Source organism: Urocitellus parryii, chromosome 5 (assembly GCF_045843805.1).
Source record: "Urocitellus parryii isolate mUroPar1 chromosome 5, mUroPar1.hap1, whole genome shotgun sequence".
NCBI lineage: Eukaryota > Metazoa > Chordata > Mammalia > Rodentia > Sciuridae > Urocitellus > Urocitellus parryii.
Genome location: NC_135535.1, coordinates 24001901 through 24026510, shown reverse-complemented (window position 1 = coordinate 24026510; position 24610 = coordinate 24001901). Strand labels below are relative to the sequence as shown.

Sequence of the window (24610 nt, the reverse complement as noted above, 5' to 3'; positions counted from 1 at the left end):
AATCCTTATATATTATTACTGGGAATATAAAATAGTACAGATTCTTCCAAAGTCATTGACTAGCAATAAGATGATTCCTGTTAAGATGACATTGGATGTTTGTTGCAGTTATGCTGAATTCCACAGTAAAATCTTTTAAAACCATCTAACTAAACCACTATATATTTTACAAATTTTTAAAAAAGTACTGATAAAGAAGAGAGAGTCAACAAAACCAAAAGTTGGTTCTTTTTATTAGATCAACAAAAGTGATAAAACTAAATTGGACTGATGGGGAAAAAAGATTCAAATTACTAAAATTAGAAATGAAAGAGACACATTACTGCTGAATGTACAGAAATAAAAGAATGAGGGGAGAATACCATGAACAACTGTATACCAACAAGTATGGATAACAAAGATAAAATGGATAAATTCCTAGAAACACACAAACTACCAAAACTGATTGAAGAAGAGATAAACATCTGAAAAGAACTATTACAAGAAAGGGGATTATTGGCAGAACGCCCCAATAAAGAAAAGCCTAGAACCAGATCACTTCACTGGTATTCTAACAGATATTTAAAGGATTAATGCAAACCCTCAAACTATTCCAAAAAATTGGAGAGAACACTTCATTCTATAATGCCAGCAATACCCTGATATCAAAGCTAGACAGATTCTACAAGAAAAGAAAGCTATAGGTCATAACCCTTGTAAAGAAAGGCAAAAATCCTCAACAAAAATAACAAATTGAATTTAACAGCATGTCAAAAGCATTACAAGCCCAATCACATTACATTCCCAATCCAAAAACCTAAAATGATTTGAAATGTGAAACTTTTTGAGCAACGATGCTACAAAGATTTTGGATTTCAAAGCATTTCAGATATCCAACTTTTGGATTAAGGATGATCAACTAGTAAAGCTTACACAAATATTCCAAAATTCATACAGCTCTGAAATCTGAAACACTTGCATCCTGAGCATTTTCATATGGGATACTCAACTCGTATATATTACAACCAAGTGGGACTTTCTCCAGGAATGCAAGAGTGGTTTAACATATGAAAATCAATCAAGGTAATACACATAAACAGTTAAAAAAACATGATCATTTCAACTGAAAAAGTTCAATATTCTTTCACAATAAAAATATTCAGCACACTAGGAACAGAAGGAAACTTTCTCAACCTGTTAAAGGCCACATACAGAAAGCCACAGCTAATGGCACAATCAATGATGAAAAGTAAAAGCTTTTTTCCTAAGATCAGGAACAAGTCAAGGACATCCTCTTTTTTAAGTCCTAGACAAGAAAAAGAAAAGGAATCCACGTTAGAAAGTAAGAAGTTAACCATCTCTCCTTGCAGATGACATAATTTTCAATGTACCAAACCCTAAAGAATCCACAAAGTCTGTTAGTTAATAAACAAATATAGCAAAATTGGAAGATAAAAATCAAAACACAAAAAAATCGTATTTCTATATGTGAGCAATAAAAAATTCCAAAAACAAATTAAGAAAACAATTCCACCTACAATAGCATCAAAACCAATAAAATACTTAGGACTTAATTTAATCAATGAGACAGAAGACTTGTTCACTAAAACTGTAAAATGTTGCTCAAAGAAACCAACCTAAACAAATGTAAAGATAGCACATGTTCATGGCCTGGAAAACTTAACATTGTTAAGATAATAGTACCCAAATACTACAGATTCAAATTCAGTGCAATCCTTATCATAATCCCAATGGTATTTTCTGTCATTTTTACTATGTAAGGATAGACAGAAAATTTCATTCCAATATTCATTTTGAATTTCAAGGGACCCAGGATAACTAAAACAATCTTAAAAAAGAAGAACTAATTTGGAGAATCCATACTTCCTGATTTCAAAACTTACTAAAAGGCTGGTGAAATAAAAACTCTGGGACTATCTGTATGGACAAACATACAGACACACAGACTAATGAAATAGAACTGAGAGTCCATAAATAAACCCTTACATCCATGGTCTACTATTTTTTGACAAGGGTGTTTAAAATCATTCAATGGAAAAGGACAGTCTTCTCAGCAAATGGTTATGGAAAAAAAGTCCCAATGACTTGGGAGGCTGAGGCAGGAGGATGGCGAGTTCAAAGCCAGCCTCAGAAGCTTAGTAAGGTCCTAAGCAATACAGCAAGACCCTGTCTTTAAGATATAAAAAAGGGGCTGGGGATGAGGCTCAGCGTTAAAGTGCCCTGGGTTCAATTCCTAGTACCCCCCCCCCAAAAAAAGGTAGACCCTAACTTTATACACATACAAAATGGATTAAGACCCTAAATATAAGAGCTAAAAATATAAACACCTTAAAAGAAAATATAGGGTCAAATATTTATGATCTGGGGAAACTGGTAATAATTTCTTAAATATGGCACCAAAATCATAGGCAAAAATTTAAAAAAATTAGACTTCCTTAAAATTAATAACTTTTGTGCATCACCAGGGTACCTTCAAGAAAGTGAAAGAAACCCCCAGAATAAGAGGAAATAATTACAAGTAACATAACTTGTAATGTTATGATGTCCCGAATCCATAAAGAATTCTAACAACTCAACAACAAAGACAACCCTACTTTTAAAATAGCTAAAGTATTTAAACATACTTCTTTAAAACATATATACAAATGGCCAAAAACACATGAAAAGATGCTCAACATCATTAATCATTAGGTAAATGTAAGTTACAATGGGATACTACCTCACACCTATCAGAATGAATATAATAATAGAAAGGGACAATGACAAGTATTAGTGAGGATGAAGAGAAACTGAAATCCTTATATATTATTACTGGGAATATAAAATAGTACAAATTCTACAGAAAACAGTCTGGCAACTCCAAAAAAAATTAAATATAGAATTTTATTCCACTTCTGGGTATATGTATTATACCCCAAAGAATTTAAAACAGGGACTTGAATAGATGTTTGTACACCAATGTTCATATCAGCATTATCCACAATAGCTAAAAGGCAGTGTCCATCAACAGATGAATGGATAAAGAAAATGAATATACTCATAATAGAGTATTATTCAATCACAAAAAGAAATGAAGTTTGGATTTATGCTTAACATGGATGAACCATAAAAACATGCCAAAAGAAATAAGCCAGACATGAAAAGACAATTATGGTATGATTCCTCTTAACTATCTAAAATAAGCAAAGTCATAGAAAAAGAAAGTAGACTAAAGTTATTAGGGCTGGGGACGGAGGGCTGGGGGTTAAAAATGACTTCAATTTCTCTTGGGATGATGAAAAATTATGGAAATAATGACAAATATTGTACAACTTTGTGAATGTAATTAATGCCATTGAATTGTACACTTGCTAGCTGTTAAAATATTGCCACTTAAACATCATAAAAATGTAAAGAAAAATACCTATATGAATTGTTCTAATTCAAAAAGATTGATAACTATAGCATGATAATAAATAGTGTTTCAAACCTAAGTTGATAAAACATCAGAGTATAGCCACTCACCTAGAGTGATAGATTATATCACTCACCTAGAGTGATAGATTCAGTGTGTCTTACCAACACAACTTGGAAAGGATACAGAGGAGACATTTTCTCTTACCTTTAAGAACCTTGTCAGTTTAAGAGGATTCACAAGTATTAAAGGTTCAATATTTCTGAGTGTGAATTCTCTTCACAGCAGTTTTCAGGACCTGAATGATGTTCAAGTACCAATAAACAATAAAAACAACCCCACAAACACTTGTTTGATTGCCAAATTCCTCAGCAAAGTGAAGAAACATCCCTACAACTTCCAATGACCAAGAATTTTATGTAATAACTGGATGTATTTCTTCACCTTTAGTATGTAAGATTCAAACACAGATAACCATAGGCCAAAACTGCAACAAACCAAATATATATCCTATGAAATGGAAAATTTCAGAGTGCTGTTATATAAAATTACAGTAGAGATTATGCCAGCACTAATATAAAGCAGCTATCTCTTTTGGCAACAAGACTTCATGATCTTACAAAGGAACCATTAAAGAAAATGATCTGACTTTGCACAGACTTCTTTCCAAAGAAAAAAACTGTGACTCAACAAAATCACATTTTATACAACATGGAGATTTTGTTATTACAAATTTCAAAACAAAATGGAGGAATTTCCACATAATATTTATAACCTGCAAAGTACAATATTAATACATGTCTGTCAGTTAGAAATAACAGCAGTTTGTTAGGCTACAGGGTTTAACATAAAACCATTTTACAAATGTGAAAAGCAGTAGTGGTCCAATATTTACCATTACACATGAAATCTGTTTCTTCCAGAAAAATTTTTTAAATGAAAATTTCAGTATCATAAAATATTAAAATAACAACCCCAAACATGCCACAATCACTATTCACAAATAAAGTTAAAATGAAATATACAAAACTCACTTAATACTGTTAAATAACAACAATAAACTACAAGATTTCCTGAACAGAAATGGTAGGACCCCTGAATGTTTTACAGTGAATGTCAGGAAAAAATTAAGTTATGACTATTTTCATGATATATAAGGCAAAATTTACATTACCATTTCAAAATATACCAATTAAGATTTAGTTTGTAAGATGCAATAAACAATAGTCCTTAAAAGTGAACACAAAGGTTTAAAAACACTGTTACCAACACCAAAATGTGTTTATGATGTTCAAGGAGATGCATAATTAAAACTGTAATATTTAATATCTCTGATAAACAGATAATTCCTTTCAATGCTTTTTGTCACAATCCTCCAAGTTCTCATTTCTCTCAATTGTTATTTCTCATGGCTCATTTCAAAGACATATTACAATATTTAGCTGATTCCAAGTGAATGTTATTGAAACACACAGCCCCCAAATGAAAAAAACTGTTCCCCAGTGAAGTATCATCCTAGTTTCTAATAAATGTATTTAAGAAAATGAGCAATACCTTTCATCTCAGAATAGACTTATGTGGTTAAGTTTTAACTAAAATTAAAGCACAATGTAAAACAGTTAAGTATATTAGTATATAAATATCCAGTAATATGTAGTAGACATTTCTAAAATGAGAAATAGATAAAATAAATAATTTTGGTGCTTTAATTTATTGGTATTTAATGTAAAAACCCCAAAATATCAGGTATTCACTTGATTGAATCAACTTCTGTCACATGCTCTCCTAAACATAATGTGCTTATCAATCTCTTAGCTACTCTATTTGCCAATGTTCTGTAAGAAATTATGTAGCACAAACTTAAGAATGTTCAACATGGCTCACTTATTTTACTGTTAAGCAAAGCTAAATATACATTCCAGGAAACACTGCAGTTTAATTTTAAAAACAAACAAAAAATGCAGCAGTAAAACAACTTGTGAGGAGAAACAGATGCATTCACATATAATAAAGCCACTGCAACTTCTTCAGGCATTCAATTGTTGTGTTAAATAAACAGACAGTAGTTATTTAGCAGCAATGATTCCGCAATAAATAATGCACTGTGTTTCTCAGTCCTGCACAAAAATTGCAGCTACAGTTACATCAATAGCTGTAACCTACTGGCTCTAATGGCAGAGAAGACCTTAAAACCGACTGTACAAAAAAATTGTCACACTGTGACAACAAATATAAAAAACAATCTGTAGGTCTGAAATAAAAAGACTCCACTGTGAAGAGGACAGTGTAGACATACGGAGATTCCAAGTCCACCAAAAGAAAAAAATTGCCTTCAGATCTGAGTCCTTGATTGGTAAGAAAGGCTGGGGGCTGGGCTTGAAACCATGTTATCAGACTTAAAAGAGCATGCTCTGTCTTCTGTTCTTCCCATGTCCTAAAATATAAAGTCATTTTATGAGGCAGTTCAAGGTTCAGTTTTATCTCACATACAGTATTTGGTGACTCTAAGAAGTTAATATTCCCACCAGCAAAAGCTAATATTCCATGGTAAGAGTGATCAGCACTGTCTTAAATGACCCTTTTGTTGACGGGGGTCAGTCTACAGCTTCTATGCTTCGAAGTGATGAACCTGATGACTAGGAGAGCACAAGATGTGTCTTCTGCCTCAGGTACAGGGATGGCGTGTGCAGTGATCAAGCCAGGTCACTTGTAAAAGGTCTTGTGCCATCTGCAGCTTTCAGGATCCCTGACTTGACTGAGTCAGATTTCTCTCTGAAGATTTACTGAGCTGCCCACATCATACAGAAAAGTGAGTACGTGCAATGCTAAACATACACAGTTGTGGAATGCACTGTACATTGGTTTTTACATCAATAATTTTACTGATCAATTTATAAACCAAAAACTTGGTTCCACACAAAAATTCATGATCGACATGTGAAATGGTTTATGACAAACACACCTGTCTCTGGGTAAGAAGAATTTCGAAAACCAGGGTCCTTTTGCAACTGAATCTCTTTCAAACTGAATATTGACACGCCTAAAATATACAGACAAAAGTCATTAGATGAAGGTCAACATTATTAGAAACATATACAATCCAGCCATAGAAAAGTGTTTGAAAACTATATAGTGATTCCACTATATTTGAAATATTTATATTTCAAATTAAATCCAATAAACATTTATACTGCACTTACTATAACCCTGCTCAAAGATTTGCCTTTTTTAAAATCTATTTTCAGGAGGAAACCAAAGGAAGTAATTCCTTTTCAGAACCCTTCTTCCCCCAACAATGATTTAAAGTACCATGTAAGCAGGTGTTTCTCTGACAAAAACCTATGTTATCTGTTCCAAAACTTACTGGGTTGGGAGACCTGATTAAAATGCATTTCCAGGTTCTTAGTATATAAATATCCAGTAATATTGTCCTTTAACACTATCTCATGATGGCATAAAAGTATCAGGTCCTCAAACTACCTTCAGATTTTTAGTTAAGAACATGGAACAGGTAGGTTTGTACTACTTACCTCTAAATGAAATCTGGTATTAATAATGAAATGTAAACTTTTTTAAAAAAGTCACCTGTAATTCATCTCATTTTCAATCTCTGTCAGAAAGTAGTCTTTATGTTTAAAAATCTTATAAGTGCTAAGTAAAAAGTCTTAAGGATTTCTTATTCAATTAAGCTTATTGATTGCTATGTAAATCTTAGTGAATCACTATTGTCTAGTAAATGAGAATGGGGAATTAATGAAAGCTTTTCATAGCTCAGTTCCCAAATATTCTCCTAATTCCTCACTTACCTTACTCCATTTTAAAGTAAAATACGGGCTATTTTTTAAAAAGAATATCCACAAGTAAAACTGAGGAGTTACTTTAGGCATTGGAAATGTGTTATTTTAATGACCGATAATACACTGATCCTTGTCATAATGATAATAAAGTCAGAGTGATCCCTAGAAAGGAAAATCATCTTTATATCTTAAAGCAGGTATTTTCATAAGTAAACTATCTTATGTGTCATTCACTCTTAATAACTGAATTGAAGCTACATTAGGCCTATGGATGCCATCATAGATGGTATATTTCAAATTAAATCCAATAAGATTGATGACCCATACGTAAGTATTATTGGTTTCTTAGTTTCTTACAGAATAGTGACAATATATATTAAAGTGTTATCCAGAAAAGAAAATAATATGATTGATTTGGAAAACTGTATAGTGGTTCCTTCCTTTAAGACATTTTGATCTAATTTGAAAATGACCTATGTTTAGATTTAAAAATCAGCAACCATCTCTAAAAATTAGCAACCTCTAATCCATCTCATTTCCCAACACTGGACAAATGAATATAAAAGGATTTTCTTACTTTCTGGTAAAGCATGTATTCTTGGGCCCAGACTTCGAAAGTATACATGCTTCATGGCCTCTTCTGCTGAAACCCTTTTCTTAGATTCATACTGTGAAAAAGCAAAGAACTGCTTCATTAACTTTTACTCTTAATTACTATAAAAAGTTGGAAAAGGAAAAATTAGTATTTAGAGATTTTTAAAAATCTTGACTGTGTCAATATGATGACTATTTTCCAAGAACTGATTTTGAGTACTCCAGATACACTCAAATTTGAATTGCTGTTGAGATTATATAGTAATAATTATATCTCAGTTCTACATTTTCAAGATAAGTCTGGATCTTAAGTAAAACTTTAGATTCCTGTATTTTCTGAAGTGATGAAAAATTAAAATATTCAACTATTTGTTTTTACTTTTCTTCATGAATAACAAAGGACCAGGGAAAATACACTTAATGTCTTTATGGCAGACAGTCTCAATTACCTATCCAATATCTATTGCCCCTTTTTCCTTGATAAATGACAGATGGATCATGAATCATGATTGTTTCTAAGTTTAGGCTAATTATGACAATCTCGATCCCCAATTCCCAGCCTCTCTTTTATAATTATTGTTTTGGCCAATGAGACTTGGGAAGAAGCCTTTCAGGGGTTTCTACCTGAAAGCCTTTGCTTTCAAGATATAAGACGGTTAATATGGCTGGTACCACCCTTATCCTCCCTCTTCTTCCTGCTTTGGAGGAAATATGAGTGGTATCTGGAGCTGCAGCATCCTGAAAGGTAGTAAGTATAAGGAAAAAGAGAACAAAAGAGATCATAAATTGCAGAGAACACTGCCTTGACAGAATTGATCAATGCCAGCAGCTGACTACCTCAGACTGTTCTTGGTCATAATGAGGCCCAGACCCTTCATTAAGAGAAAACATGTAATATATATTATATATCTATATCTATATTTATATCTATCTATGGATATAGATATATATACACACACATACAAGTTTATGTGTGTGTATGTTTAACTTACGCCCATTCCTGAAACATATTAGACACTACCACAAACAATCATTATAATATCATTCTCATATGAGGAAACTGTGGCTGAACTACTCATTTAACAATTACAAAATAAGATGTGACTTACCTGTAGAAATTTTGTTATCAACTCAATTCCTTCAGAGTCTAACCTAGATAGAACAATAAAAAACTTGGTAAATTTTATCTTAGCTGATAGACACCTTTCAAATAAAACTATTTCCCAAGTGTTTTTGTTTGCTAAGTTTAACTGCCCTAAAACAGATACTCTTGTTGAGTTCAAATACACTCAAATCTGTTTTAGTCTGAAGAGGCTTATCTTGTCATGGAAGAAAACATAAATAACTTCAATTCCAATTTTCAATGTTCAAGAAAAAATTATTAAAGCTGTTGAGTTATTTAATTTATTATTTTATTTATTTATTTATTTATTTATTCTGTGTAAAAACAAAGGATTACATCAATTCTCATAGTATTGCAGTGAAGGCAAATATACAAGAGCATCATTTTCCTATCATATGGGTAAAAACACAGAAACAGTGACTCCCAAACTATATATCAGTGTGGTTCAAAATAAACACAGAGACAAGTCATTCAATAAATTTTTACAGCACTGGATATGGAATGGTATTGAGCTGCTGGCATTTAAAGGTGCCATAGTAACTTCATAAAACTTCATTAATAAAGAACACCAAGCCAACAGTCAATAAAGAAAGCTTATTATAGTTATGAAATTAATATAACCAGGAGTAGTGGAGTTAGGAATTATTTTAATGGGATTATCTCTTGATCAGAAATCACAGGTTCTATCTAACACTGCCTTTCGCTGATAAAAGTACAATTAAAAGAAATATTCTCCCCTGAGTGTTCTAAATGGTTCCTATGGATATTAGAGCCTAGACATTCTCAAGACTCTTCTAGTCCTCAGTAGTTTGCTACTCTGGCACATACCCAGAAGACCCTAGGCACAAACAAGCTAGGTGCTAAGTTCATGGACAATCTGCTTCACAGGCCTTCAACCTTCTACACTGAACATTACCACAGGCACACTCTCTCTCTCGACATCCCCTGGTCCCCCGCATACATACACACATATACACGTGTGTGTGTGTGTGTGTGTGTGTGTGTGTGTGTGTGTGTATATATATATGACCAAAACAGGATTTACACTACTTTGGAGAGACACTAAAAAGCCCAGCATATATTGCTATTCTTCCTAAGAAAGTCTAGCTGAAAATGACAGCTAGATATTTTAATGTGCCATAGTAACTTCATAAAACTTCATTAATAAAGACCACAATAAGAATATCAGTACATGGAAATACTTAAAAATATTTCTGGTATCAGAAATGTTTTGCTATTACTTCTCTAGTTTGAGAATAAATGGAAATACAAGTAGTGTGTTATATTGTAAGTAATGTAATTTTTTTTTAAATTAAGATAGACAACATCCTTATTTGGTATTTTGGTGACTTAGAAATTTTTTTAATGGAAAATAAAGTCAAGGGGTTTATTCTATGTTACTGCAAATATAATACATTCCACAAGTAAAAATAGACAAATTTCAATGGGAGTTCTGGACTGATCTGGAGGTAGGTGTGAGAAGAAACTTCAATGTTAGGTACTGCTAACATTCAGGACATTCATTTTGCTTAAGAGTCAAAGAGTTTATATTCTTCAAGTACAAATTATGCCAGTAATGATAATCAAAATACTGATGGGTCATCTTACATTGGAGTCAAGATTTTACTTTAATATTTAGGTGTTTTGTGAGTAAATAGAGAACAATTAAATAGAAAGCAAAACAAAAATTTTATCATGATTTTTATGGTACCAAATAAGGCATTAATTAATGTTTCTTCTGGGAAAAGAAGCTATCTAGATAAACTCTAGAATTCTATTTTTTTTTTTTATTGGTCGTTCATAACATTACATGGTTCTTAATAGAATTCTAATACATATGTTTTATATTCATTTTATTTACAGCTCAATACTATTTCATATTTTACTTATTTTTGGTCACTGAATTATAAAATTAGTATGACAAAAAGAAGGGGTAAATTTAATTACACTAGATCCCAAAATATTTAAGAATTGTGTGTATTACATATTTGTCTGGAACCTTTATTGTGGGAAATACTTCCAACAGTTAAAAAGAATCATATAGTTTCTCCCTTTTTCACTTAACAAAAAAAAAAATACCTGGGTGCATGGTTAATTAGAGGCTGTGGTTTATATTTTGGAAAGTTGTAGTTCTTGAATTCATCACTTGAAGAAACACCTGGCCAAGTTTCCTGAGATGGAGTTCCTAAATTTAAAAAAAAATTATATATTTATAAATAATACATAGAAATTATTTATATGCAAAACTAAGAAAGTGCCTCAGAGAACATTTTACATTTATTAGGTGATTTATTTAAACTGAAATTAAAATGATGGAAATAGTAAATACTTATGGGCTTATTTTTGGACTGTGTAATGATACTGTGAATATTATGATGTCTGGCCATTTTTCTATCCAGATGACACCACCTAAGCTAGAAGTATTCCTTAATAATACACTGAAGGTCAATTTTCAATAATACTTCTACTCTTTCAAAGAATCTTTATTGCAAAGATGAAACTCTGTACATAAAAGAAGTTAGCAAGATCTCTCTATAATAATTAAGCTGACTGTAATTCTTAAAACATAACAGCTATTTAGATGAGTCTCAGTAATATATTTTAAAAAAATACTTTTTTAGAGATACAGTTTAATCTAGCTAATCAAATGCAGGTGTAAATCATTGGAAAAAGACTTCTCCTATTACCTAGTAGTCGGAAAATTAAGTGCAGTTCATCTTCCACAGTTGATCCTGGAAACAGAGGTCTTCCAGAAGCCATTTCAAAGAAAATGCATCCGACACCCCTTTAAAATACATCATAGGGAGGAAAAAATGAACAATCCATTTACATACTATGAAGCACAAGAATTTTTTCCTTAAAGAATGCCTCTCTGGAGGATTTTATATTAGCCTGCTAGAAAACCTCCTGCAGAGATATTTTTTAGATCCAACTAATTTAACGTTTACCCTATTCATCTCAAAATCCATATGGCTCATAAAGCTAATTCATTTTTTAAACTTAAAATGTCTAGCTCTCCTATGCCTGATCCTCAAGGAATAATATAATAACTTATAGTGAATGAATGCTTCCTATGTGTTTGAAACTTTAAGTGCTTGAACTATTTTCTCATTGAATCAGCTATGGTGTGACCATGCACTAAAAGGGGCAAGACAGGAAGGAGGAAAAACAAATGAAGAGATTGTTATGTAATCTGGGAGATGATGGTGGCCTGAGCTAAGGCATAAGGTCATAGGGATAAAGGCAAGCAAATAATACAAGACTTTTTAATGCAGGAAGCAGAGATAGAATATGTAGACGCAGGGTGGAGTGTGTGTGTAAAGAAGAGAAAGAGGAAGGCTCAATGAACAGATACTATTATCTAGGAGCTGTGTGAACACAGCTGTGTGACACAGTCCTTCCACTAAAATCTTACAACCTAGTAAATATAACAAAAGTATGTAAAATTCAATGTTAAATATTAAAATGTTATAAAAAAAGTAAAATGCTATGATATGGAAAACTGTACAGTAGTTCCTCAAAAAGTTAAAAATAGAATTACTATATGATCCAGCAATTCTACTCCCAGATGTATACCCAAAAGAAATGAAAGCAAGATCTTGAACAGATATTTGTACCACCACATTCACAGTAGCATTATTTACAAAGTTAAAATACGAAAGCAACTCAAATGAATCAATAAACAAAATGTGACAAATATGTACAATGTATGAAAAATATGTTTGTGACACATGCTGCAACATGGATGAACCTTAAAGACATTATACTAAGTGAAATAAGTTTAAATAAGTCAGTCACAAAAGACAAATACTGTATAATTCCATTCATATGAGGTACTTTGTCAATTTCTGAGACAAAAAGAATGATAATTTTCAGGGACTGGAGAAAGAAGTGGAATAGAAAGTTGTTTAATGAGTACAGTGTTTCAATTTTGCAAGATGAAAAAAGTTCTGAAGATGGGGATAGATGGACAATGATGTAAATGTATTTAATCTCTGAAAATTCGTTAAAATGGAAAATTTTATTTTATGCATTTTATTGGAATTTTAAAAAGAGAAAAATGTTATACAAAACAAGATTTTATAAAACTGCTCAAGACAACAATACAAGTATATGATTTGGTACACAAAGAATACTTAAAATAAACGCAACCATCATTCAGAGGAAGAAATTGCATGAAGAGGCTAAGTTGTATTCAGGAAAGGATTTATGAAAAGCTGTGTTTTGAAGGTTATGAGGCACAAGCCCTGGTTAGAGCAGTAGAATAGGCACACAAGATGGGTGAACTGATATGAACACAAAAAGCAAAGATGGGGAAACCCAGGTTATTTTGAGGTGTAGTGAGTAGGCCATTTAGTTAAAAGGGAATATCTATATTGAGAAATAGTCTGAAATAGTTGGAAAAAGTAGTTCGTTCACAAACATTTTATGGAAATCTTTAAATATCGGATTAAGAAGTGAACTTAGATTAATCTAAGTTCACCTTCAAATACAAAGATATTTGAATAGAGGAGTGTCACAATCAAGGCGATGTGTAAGAAAGATGGCTACAATGTTTTGATTATTGCTTTTAGAACAACTTAAAATTGGTAGATTTTGATGAATGTTAAATGATGATAAAAATAATTTTGTTTTAAATTACTATGTGTCAATACTCTTCTGAATGTTCTTTTCCCGTTTTTTAATGTGTTAGCTAATTTGGTCTTACCATTATCTGTAGAACTTTAAAGTAGTTACTGATAACTGTTCCCATTTCCTTAAATGTAGAAACTATGGCACAGGTCAGTAATTTAGATAATGTAATAGTTGTAGGTGGTAAAATTGGTATTTAAATTTAGATAATCTTGCTACCTGGCCAGAACAATTATTCACTGCTTATGCTATGGCTCTTTAAAAATCACCATCAATTAGCATTGCCCTGTGTTATCAGCTACATTATTTCAAAATTGTAAATGGCAATAATGTTTTATTTATACATATTTACCACATGTCAATCTGTGTTGAGTACTCTGAGGAACCAAGAAGCACATCAGGTGGCCGATACCATAGTGTGACAACTTCATTTGAGTAGGTCTTTGTGGGAACTGACTTGGCTCTGGCTAGTCCTTCATAGGGAAAAGAAAACAAAAAATTAAATATACTAAAATCCATTAAGAATATAATGGATTTCTTAGTCCCTATGCTCACCATGACTCTATTCACAAAGATACTAAAATGGCTACTCCATAGCTACTTGAAGCTTCAACAAAATTGGTTTTATGAATTTTGGATACATGGGGTCTTCAGTGAGAATATCGTTATCTAATTAAACTAAATATAATAATTCTGAGACCACAGATTTTTATTTAATTGTATGTGGTGAATGCACTGGTATAATGTCTAGATGTTTAGCTTATCTTAACCTAAGCTAAAGATCTTTTCCCTTGGGCTGGGGATGTGACTCAAGTGGTAACGCACTCGCCTGGCATTCACGGGGTGCTGGGTTCGATCCTCAGCACCACATAAAAATGAAATAAAGATGTTGTGTCCACCGAAAACTGAAAAATAAATATTAAAAAATTCTCTCTCTCTCTCTCTTAAAAAAAAGATATTTTCTACTTGTCCATGAATCATGGTGCCAAAATTATTTTCTAGCTGAAATTAAATTAATCCAAAATAGGTCAATGACAATGAGACACAATTTTACTTGCCACAATTATAAGCTTTTATCACTTTTTAACCTAATTCTAACATTCATTTGCTGTACCATTTTTTATTAAAAATCCAAGTCATTAGTCTATAGTCCAGTTGAGTTTCACTGACAATTTCCTTGCAGAAATCTATTCAGAAAAGGTTTCCATAGAACAAATTACAATGTTTTCTGTACACTTTATGTTATATAGATAATTTTAGACTAAGAGAGACCTCATTGCTTTTGAGTATTACTAATTGCTGTAAACGATGCAAAACATTTGCTATCCCTTTGCCAATTTAATATGGCATCCACTAATTATCCAGAAATGAAGACTAGAGTTCCCAGTTTTATTTGTTATTAGTACTAGAGTTATTATCATCTCTTAAAGCCTCTAAATTTTGATCAGTTAAAGAAGCAGCAATTTTGAAAGGTATCTTAAGAAAATAAATTTATTTTTACCATATATTTTATTTCAAACAAAATAAAATTCATTTTTAGGCTGAGATTTCTATTACATATAACTTTATATATCTGATTAAAATATCAAATATAAAAAATATCAAGAGTATTATTAAATTGGATAAAAATCTCATAAATAATACTAGAAAATTAAATAATGAGGCAACACACTATTTTGGTTTAGAATAATGGCTAACAGGTATAACTGGAACAATGCTGACACCATTTTATTAATTATAAATTTTGCTCTTAATCTCCCAACTTTGAGAAATAAGTCCAACAAATAATTTTTCTATAATTTTTGGTAATTTTAGTAAGATGGAGGGCAACTTTCTAACTTTCAGATGCTAAGAATGGGTTACAAGGAGGCAAAGGACAGAGCTATAAATTTGTTTATCCAATAGCACATCACTCTGGAAAGTTGCCAGTTGTAGTTCTCCCAATACTTTTACTCTCCTGCTCCTGAGAAGATCATGAACTACTAGCATGCTTGTCCAAATAGGTTCCTGTTTTAAAATCAGAATTTCGGTATTGGCATGAAAATGAAATAAGCAACTCTCAAACTAATTAAATGTCACATGATACTATACAAGCCACTTTTTATCATTAATGGAAATGACTACATTATAATTCCTAGACCTCTGAATTTCACTGGTCACGAAAAAAGGGTATGATTTTCAGAAAGATTAAGAACAACTTACAGTACAAATACTCAAACTTAATTGACCCTTACTTGAAGCTCCAAGTGTATTTACCATGCAATAAAATAAATAGATAACAAAAGTAACAGAGACAAAGTTGACTGTATTATTTCATGGAGTAATCAGAATTTCTTTTCTTTCTCTCTCTCTTTTATTTATTTATTTTTTTTTGGTACTGGAGAGTTAACCTATGGGCATTTTGCAACTGAGCTATTATTTTAAGACAGGATCTTGCTAATTTGCTTAAGGGCTTTGCTAACTTGCTGAGGCTGGTCTTGAACTTGTAATCAGCCTGTCTCAGCCTCCCAAACCACTGGGAGGCATGCATCACTGTGCCTGGCAGTAATCAGAATTTCTTACTGGCCTGTGTGAAGATAAAATTTGCTTTACTTGCTTTGAAGAAGTTAGAGGCAAAATTTAAAGCACTCAGAATATTCCCAGATAAAAGTAGATTTTTGATGGTCCTTGACATTCCTTTTGCATTTCAAATATTCAAGCATGGTTTCTCTGTTACTGCCATACATTTTGGGCTTGAGGACAAAGAGCAGTAAATGCAGCTTGACAAAGAAAGGAGGAGAGGGGTGAGAACAATTAAAAGGGAAATAACAGCATAAACTACGGTTCAAAAAGAGACTGTATAATCTATGCAAGTATATGCAAATAACTTGTAATTTTTTGTTTAAACATAGATGGCTCACTCATTTCTGTTTTAAGGAAGGAAATCGGAATAGAAATTTACCTTTCAAACAAATAGCAAAATACTGAGTATAGAAATTACCATTTAATAAGTAAATTTTTAATCTGAGTAATAACCTGAAACACTCTAAAATTTAGTGAAATTTTCCAAAACTGAAACTACTATAATAATTTATGAAAAACTAAAAATGTAATTTTGGAAAACTACATGGGTTTTTAAAACTAAGTTCTATCTAAGTATTTTGAGAGTAACATAAAAATTTAAAAGATACTCTACAAATTTCTTTTTTATTTCCTAGTAGAAACAATTTACTAAATGCAAAAAGAACATGTAATTTTGTTTTATTTTCAAATCCCTTAAAATCAGATGAGCTAAAATGATATAAGTAAATAACTACCAATTAAATTATTGAGTATATAATAAATGCAGTCATGGTGGTAAGCACATAAAGGCAAACCCTTTCAGGTGTTTTCTTTTTCTTTTCAGTTTATTCCTTTCTTTTTTTTTCATTTTATATATGACAGCGGAATGCATTATAATTCTTATTACACATATAGAGCACAATTTTTCATATCTGAAAGGTGTTTTCTAAATTCTCATTTTATACTCTTAAAAATTATTAAGGACCTCAAATATTTTTACTTATATAGATAATTGCTGATATATGCCATAAAAGATGAGAAAATTAAAACATTTACTCATTAAAAAATACCTCTCACAATGTTAGCATAAATCACATTTTTATGAAAATTTTTTCCAAAATAAAACAAGTCTATTTTGATAGAAGACAGCTGGATTCTATATTTGCTTTTGCATTCTGTTATGATATGATGCTTTACTACATATTACAATATATCATAATTTATATAGGTATAGGAAGAATATAAAATCTTACACAGATATGAAGTTTTTAGAAAGAGGAGGAACATTTTAATAGTCTTTTCTGATCATTGTAGATAGTGTTCTTTCATACATTAGATTAAATCGTTTCTTCAAGGTTGTATGGTAACTGAAATTATATCAATGAACTATTCATGCCTTTGTTAAAATTCACTGGTCTGTCTTGTACTTTAAATGAATCTTTTACCATGCATGATTCTATAACATAAGGTGCTAATAAATGGAAAAACATTAGTTCTTGAATTATGGGTTAAAATGTTTATATATTTCTTCAAAATAAAAAAATCCTATTTGTTAATATCAACACTGATTTTATCAGAAAAGTTTCTAAGCAGTGGAAAGCTATTAAAGCTTAAAGTAGCAGCACCAAATTTTCAAAATCTAATTTTTATTTGAAAACCTGAATTTTACTATTGGCAAGAAATATTTGCAGTGGATTTCCTTGAAGTGACAGGCTTACTTCACTCATTTTCAAGAAAAAGTCTGAAATAGCTAAGTCTGAATAACTCGTTTGTTAGTCATTTTCTGAAGTAAAAATGGGTGTTCCTTGGAAAAAAAGGGCTAGTTAGGCTTGTACCAAAAAAATCCCACAAAAACTTTTCCTTGAGATAACTATAGTATTTCTGTGTGCAGCACATGTGTTTTTAATATTTCTATTTCATCACACATACAAAATACAAAAATATTAAACAGTCATGTACTCAAGGATAGAAATTTAATCAAATCAATAAATTTTACTGCTTGGCAAAATATTTTAAGTGTAACTGATATTGTTCTCTAAGAATATGCAGTGGCAAAAAACACAATAACATACTTAAGTGGCAATGCCTGAACATATACTAAGGAAATAGCCGTTTTATCCTTATTGCTTCTGGATCAACAGTGCAAATATTAAGATAGAGCAAAAAAGCAAATAACATTTAGTGTACTTTTGACAATATACTTTACCTTTGGATACTCCCTGAAAGGGTTTCAGGAACCTGGGGTCAATGGGCCACACCTGAGACACCTCTAAGTATTTGTTGCTAACAAACCAACATGAAACACCCATAAAATTCTGTCAAATATGGATCAGTGGGCTACAGAGAAAATTTCCAAAGTTACAGGAAAGTGATAACACATTGTGACAATAGTTAGATTCTTTTAAACCTAACTGTTATGGGCCAGGCTATATGGGCAATAACCAAACACATCCATGTTACCCTGAGACTTCATGTCATGTAAGAAATGCTTCTCCCATGGGAAAACTCTGCCTCTGTACCCACTAACAGTTGCTTAGCATATTTAGCAACACAAAATGGCCATTCTTATGCATTGTACTTGTGTAATACCCTAACCGCTTAAAATGTCAGAGAATGTTTGTCTACCAGTTAGTAACCATTCTTTAAACTGTACTCAATTAGGGTTGTTTTGATCCACTCCCCCACCTCTGCTTATGATTTTAGATCTCATGATTTTTGTTTATGGTTTTGAATCATAGCAACAAGCCATTTATGATTAATGTACTAATATGCTTTACTTGTGGTTTTGAACTACAAAAGATTTGTTCTAATCCCTGGAAGGGGTTGAGGAGTGTACACGAGAAGCCTGCCCTTGTCCTGCCAGCTGGTGTCCTACCGACCTTTGAATAAAGATGATTCCATCTCCTGCTTTAAGACTGACTTGGTGATTTATTGCAATCTCTCCAAACATAATCACCTGGAAGTATTTATAAACATTTCATCATTCCATACCAAAATCTGCTAGCTTTAATTCTCCTTTTTCATTAATGAGGAGGTTCTGTGGTTTCAAGTCTCGATGCAACACCTTTCTTCTGTGGCAATATGCTAAACCACGTAGAATTTGGTATAGAAACAGCTACAAAAGCAAATAAGTAAAAATTAGTTTTACAGATATTGAGACATACTTTGGTATTAGCATAAGCTATGGTAAGCACAAAAGCAACTGGTCTAGAATAGTAAAAGAAAAAAAGAAATTGTATCATTTTAAGGACAATGCCTTTTATATTTTGAGTTGTTTTCTGAATTTTAGTTTATTGTTCAATTTTAAGCATCTATCTTTTTTGTCAACAGTATCTATGAAAATATTGTAAATATAATGAAATTTTGTCTTAGTAGTAATAGCACATTTATTAGAGAAAGCAGCCTAAGACAATGTATCCTCAAACTTATATTACTAAAGTTTACAGTTTGATTATAAAATTCTGGTATGTCAATCAACCCCAGGCACTTATTCCCTTCCTTTAAAAAACAAACAAACAAACAAACAAATAATCTGATCTGGGTCAGTACCTTTAAAAAAGGAATGGAAATTGGTGGCTTTAAATAAAGTCTCAGGTATCAAAGAGAATAGGGCTGCGTAAATTACTGGTTATGAAAATAATTTAACCAGCTTTTAGCACCCACCTCCTGGATATTTACTTTCAGCACCTCCTACTCAGTCTTCAAAATTGGCTGTGATTCAAAAAGGGGTAATGCACTGTAATGCTCTAAATGACTCTGAAAAAAGCAATTCCTATAAGGCTAATGTACAGGTTTTGTTGTGGATTTTGGTGAAAAGAGAGATGTGGAACACATCTTGATTTTCTGGGATTAGCAAAAAAAAAAAAAAAAAACCTTAAGTACAGAAGATTCAAGAGGTACCTTTGGTTCACTTGTATGAAAAACATGGCATCTGAATACCAAGAATAAGCCAAGGCATTGGGTGAATAAAGGCATGAACGTCTTTGGTGTTTTTTAGTTTTTGTTGAAGGGGGTGAATGGGGGATTGAACTCAGGGGCACTCTACCATGGAGCTATACCTCAGACTCTTTTTAATTTTGGATTTTAATTGTGAGACAGGGTCTCACTAAATGGCCCAGGTTAGCCTCAAATTTGCAATTCTCCTACTTCAGTTTCCCAAGTAGCTGGGGTTGTAGGTATACACCATCATGTCTGACCTGAATTAATTCTAAGCAGCAAAGTCTACAGACTCCACATATTCATGTATATGTTTTGAAAACTCTAAAATTACTATTTTAATATACTCCTGTTGGGTTGCATTAGGGTTATAGTGGTGAACATAGCTACCTTTCAATATATTCCTATTACATTTGGAAAACATTAAATGCAATTTTAACAACCAATAAAATACTTTCCAAATATTTAGACCTGACTTAAAAGATAGAAACTTTTCAAACCTGTCAAATTATGATACTTATAGACTACTTCCTTTCCAAATTAGTGCTAATATAAAAGCAGAAAAAAACAAAATTTAAAAAACTAAGAAGATATACAAAATAGCATTCACAACACCTTGCAAAGTAAAATGTAAACTATAATGAAAACAATCTTCATGGAATGTATATGGAAATACTTTTAAAGCCTTGTTCTAAAATTCTTAGCAATGTGCTAGCCATATGTTCCCAGCTCTCTTTTTGTAACAGAAACTGGCTTTCCTTTATATTCACCAAATTTACTATTTAAAGAAAAGAAAAAAGAAAACAAGTACATTTAAAGTTACTAAGTTACTATCTACAGAATTAGAAAGGTCTCAAGCACAGAAGATGAGTCAGTCTATTTTCAAAATAGGTTCTGATAAACTGTTGAGGAAGTTTAGACAAATAAATCTTTGCCAATTTAAAGTATACCGTTAACATTTTTTCATGTACTTGTTGATTGATTGTATGTCCTCCATCGCTAGCAGTCAGAGAAATGCAAATCAAAACTACCCTAAGATACCATCTCACTCCAGTAAGACTGGCAGCCATTAGGAAGTCAAACAACAATAAGTGCTGGAGAGGATGCGGGGAAAAGGGCACTCTTGTTCATTGCTGGTGGGACTGCAAATTGGTGCAGCCAATTTGGAAAGCAGTATGGAGATTTCTCGGAAAGCTGGGAATGGAACCACCATTTGACCCAGCTATTCCCCTTCTCGGTCTATTCCCTAAAGCCCTAACAAGAGCATGCTACAGGGACACTGCTACATCGATGTTCATAGCAGCTCAATTCACGATAGCAAGACTGTGGAACCAGCCTAGATGCCCTTCAATAGATGAATGGATAAAAAAAATGTGGCATTTATACACTATGGAGTATTACTCTGCATTAAAAAATGACAAAATTATAGAATTTGGAGGGAAATGGATGGCATTAGAGCAGATTATGCTAAGTGAAGCTAGTCAATCTTTAAAAAACAAATACCAAATGACTCCTTTGATATAAGGGGTGTAAACAAGGACAGGGTAGGGACGAAGAGCTTGAGAAGAATATTTACAGTAAACAGGGATGAGAGGTGGGAGGGAAAGGGAGTGAGAAGGGAAATTGCATGGAAATGGAAGGCGATCCTCAGGGTTATACAAAATGTCATATAAGAGGTAAGGAGGGGTAAGTCAAGAGAATACAAATGGAAGACATGATTTACAGTAGAAGGGGTAGAGAGAGAAAAGGGGAGGGGAGGGGAGGGGAGGGGAGGGGGGATAGTAGACAATAGGACAGACAGCAGAATACATCAGACACTAGAAAGGCAATATGTCAATCAATGGAAGGGTAACTGATGTGATACAGCAATTTGTATACGGGGTAAAAGCGGGAGTTCATAATCCACTTGAATCAAACCGTGTAATATGATGTATTAAGAACTATGTAATGTTATGAACGACCAATAAAAAAAAAAAAAAAAAAAAAAAAAAAAACTTCAAAGAATTCATAAAAAAAGAAAAAAAAAAAAAATAAAGTATACCGTTAAGAACAAGGAAGTCTCTAAGAACACAAGTATGTCAAATACTTTTATTTATCTAAAGCTTCTGGTTTTCTTCTGGATCTGATTATTACAGCAAACTTCTCTAGCATTATTTGAATTTTTAGATGTACTAAAAAAGCACAATATCTTAACTATTCCTTCTGACAATACAGATAGTTATTTCTCGCAAAGCAATCACAACACCTACATGTTTCTGGCCTTACTTATAACCCTTTCTCATAATACATAACCCTGAAAAGGAGTTGTTATTTTTATAATTTAATACCATTTTAAATATATTAGGGGAGTTTACCATTTAAAGGTAGCCTTTTGCAGAATATACCCATCATCTGTATTTAAACATTTGAATTTTGTTTTCAGAAAGCAAAATATACCTGCAGATATATTCTACATGTAGAATAATCAGTTGCAATGTGAAAGAAAATATCAAAAATAATTTCTAAAAGACTTTTAAATGAACCAGTTCTACAAAAAAGGTATGATCCTAAGAATCTATAACATAGTAAACAAAAGTTGAGTAAATATGCCATTCAGAAAATTCTGAAGATTGGTTATAAGGTTGGTATATTTCACTGCACAATATAGCTCATCTTTCTTTATACTTGAAAATTACACAATAAACATACCTTTACATTGTGCATACTCATGATGTTCCCACAGTCATCCATGTACTGTTTTAGGTCTTTATCCTGAAAAAAAACCCAGCATTTTACTACATGATTACACAATTTTCAGGATGCATGTCTGATTCACTTAATAGTATTTAATTTTTTAAAGAAAATTGTTTTTCAAGAAAAGATATAGAATGCACCAGATAATCTAATTATATATCAACAAATAAACAATAATATCTCTGGGACTGTTAAAAAAAAGTCTAATTTTCTATTACTAAAGTAAAATTAAATACTGATTTTTTTAAAAATGCTTACCAGATACTCAAAGACCAGAGTCAAAGATTTATCTGTGTGAACAATGTCATGTAAGGTTACTATATTTGCATGTTTTAAATCCTTTAAGAGTGAAACTGTAAAACAGAAAAGAAAGTCAATTATTTAGTCTGTGGAAGCCAGTCTTTATAAAAACTTGAAGTAAATTTAATGTATGAACCAACTGTGTTTAATATCCTCTTAAGTCTAAAACAGTAAATTGCAAAGGGGATTAGTGGTAGAAAAACTGAAGATATTAACTTTTCCTTTCCTTATGGTTTTGAGTTTGATATTACAGTACCTGAAGTCGTCTCCAATATTACAACTCTCCATCTTCTGTTCTTTAATGTTAACTTTTTGAGGTTAATTTGGATAGAATAAAAGATATGCTTTCTTCCTCCACATTGCTCAAACCTTATTCATCTCTTTATTTATTACTTTGATATCAGGGATTGAACCTGAGACACATACCCAGACCCCTTCTTTTTTTATAATTTTTAAGACAGGGTCTAACTAAGTTGCTTAGATCCTTGCTAAGTTGCTGAGGGTGGCTGCGAATCTGCTTCAGCCTCTTGAACCACTGGGATTAAAGGCATATACCACTATGCCTGGCTCAAACAAATTTTGAAAAATTCACTTTTTAAATATAATGGTATCATGACATGTATACAGTATATTTATTTCTTATATTTAATATATGCAGCTAATTTAGTTACCACGTTCCCCTTGTACCATTATGTAAAATTTCCCTATCAGGTATTTATCTATATCAATGCTTTTAATGACTTCATAGTATTTCATTATATAATAATAAAATTAATTTCTTTCTACTGAACATGTTAGTTTTAGAAATAACTTTTTAATGGTCTGATTATATTTTCCAGTCACCTATTATTTTGATATCTGCTTTTATTCATTAAAAATATACTCTTATACAACTTTGGTTTAAAAATGTTTTATATAAAAATACCTTCTCTTATAGCCGTACAGGGTGCACCTTCTTCATGTTCCAAACGGATCTCTTTTAATGCCACCAAATTCTCTGTCAGTTTACTTCTTCCTTTATATACTGTTGCATATGTACCCTATAAAACATATTTTTGAAGAACAAGAAGAGTATCCTAAGATTCTAACAATAAAAAAATTATAAAATAACTGATAATAAAAATTAACTGAATTTCTGAAATTTAAGCATGTTGAATTCCATCTTGCAAAGAAAACTCCACAATGTCCAATATTAGTTTTTCTTATAGCAAAGACAACTTTCAGTTCCATATATACACACAGCTTCCGTGATTTTATAACACCTTTTACAAAGTGTCTCAAAAGTATAAAAATATAGAAATTTAATTCACTTTTTATACTTTATTTCAAATTAATATTTGGATCAACAGTTTTAAAATCAAAGATGCTTTACCTCTAATGGTATATTAAAACTGAGGGACACTGAGCACATTAAATGAAAATATAATTATACTGTTAAATAAAAAAAGTTTTACCCATGTTTCCAGACTTTTCAAAATTTTTGCACATTAGCACATTAACTCTCCTTTTAAAAAAGAAAAGAAGCTTCCCTATCAACTAAGTCCATTATTTTCTTCTTTG

General features: G+C 31.8%; 1 protein-coding gene across 5 annotated transcripts in view; it reads right to left on the bottom strand.

Annotated features, from left to right (window-relative positions):
• Positions 1–3738: 3738 nt before the first annotated feature.
• Positions 3739–24610, bottom strand: part of Cdk17 (cyclin dependent kinase 17) — a 104912-nt gene continuing 84040 nt past the window's right edge. For 4 of the 5 annotated variants that reach the window (XM_026397473.2, XM_077798580.1, XM_077798581.1 and 1 more), the window contains 11 exons: positions 23976–24090; positions 23009–23103; positions 22706–22768; positions 19073–19196; positions 13893–14013; positions 11596–11693; positions 10988–11093; positions 8895–8937; positions 7769–7859; positions 6357–6434; positions 3739–5828 (listed from right to left, as the gene is read on the bottom strand). In XM_026397473.2, coding sequence (XP_026253258.1) covers positions 5791–5828; positions 6357–6434; positions 7769–7859; positions 8895–8937; positions 10988–11093; positions 11596–11693; positions 13893–14013; positions 19073–19196; positions 22706–22768; positions 23009–23103; positions 23976–24090 — 972 coding nt within the window. In that variant the 3' untranslated portion in view covers positions 3739–5790. Of the gene's footprint in view, positions 6183–6356; positions 6435–7768; positions 7860–8894; positions 8938–10987; positions 11094–11595; positions 11694–13892; positions 14014–19072; positions 19197–22705; positions 22769–23008; positions 23104–23975; positions 24091–24610 lie in introns of all 5 variants that reach the window. The other variant, XM_077798582.1, reaches the window with a different exon arrangement.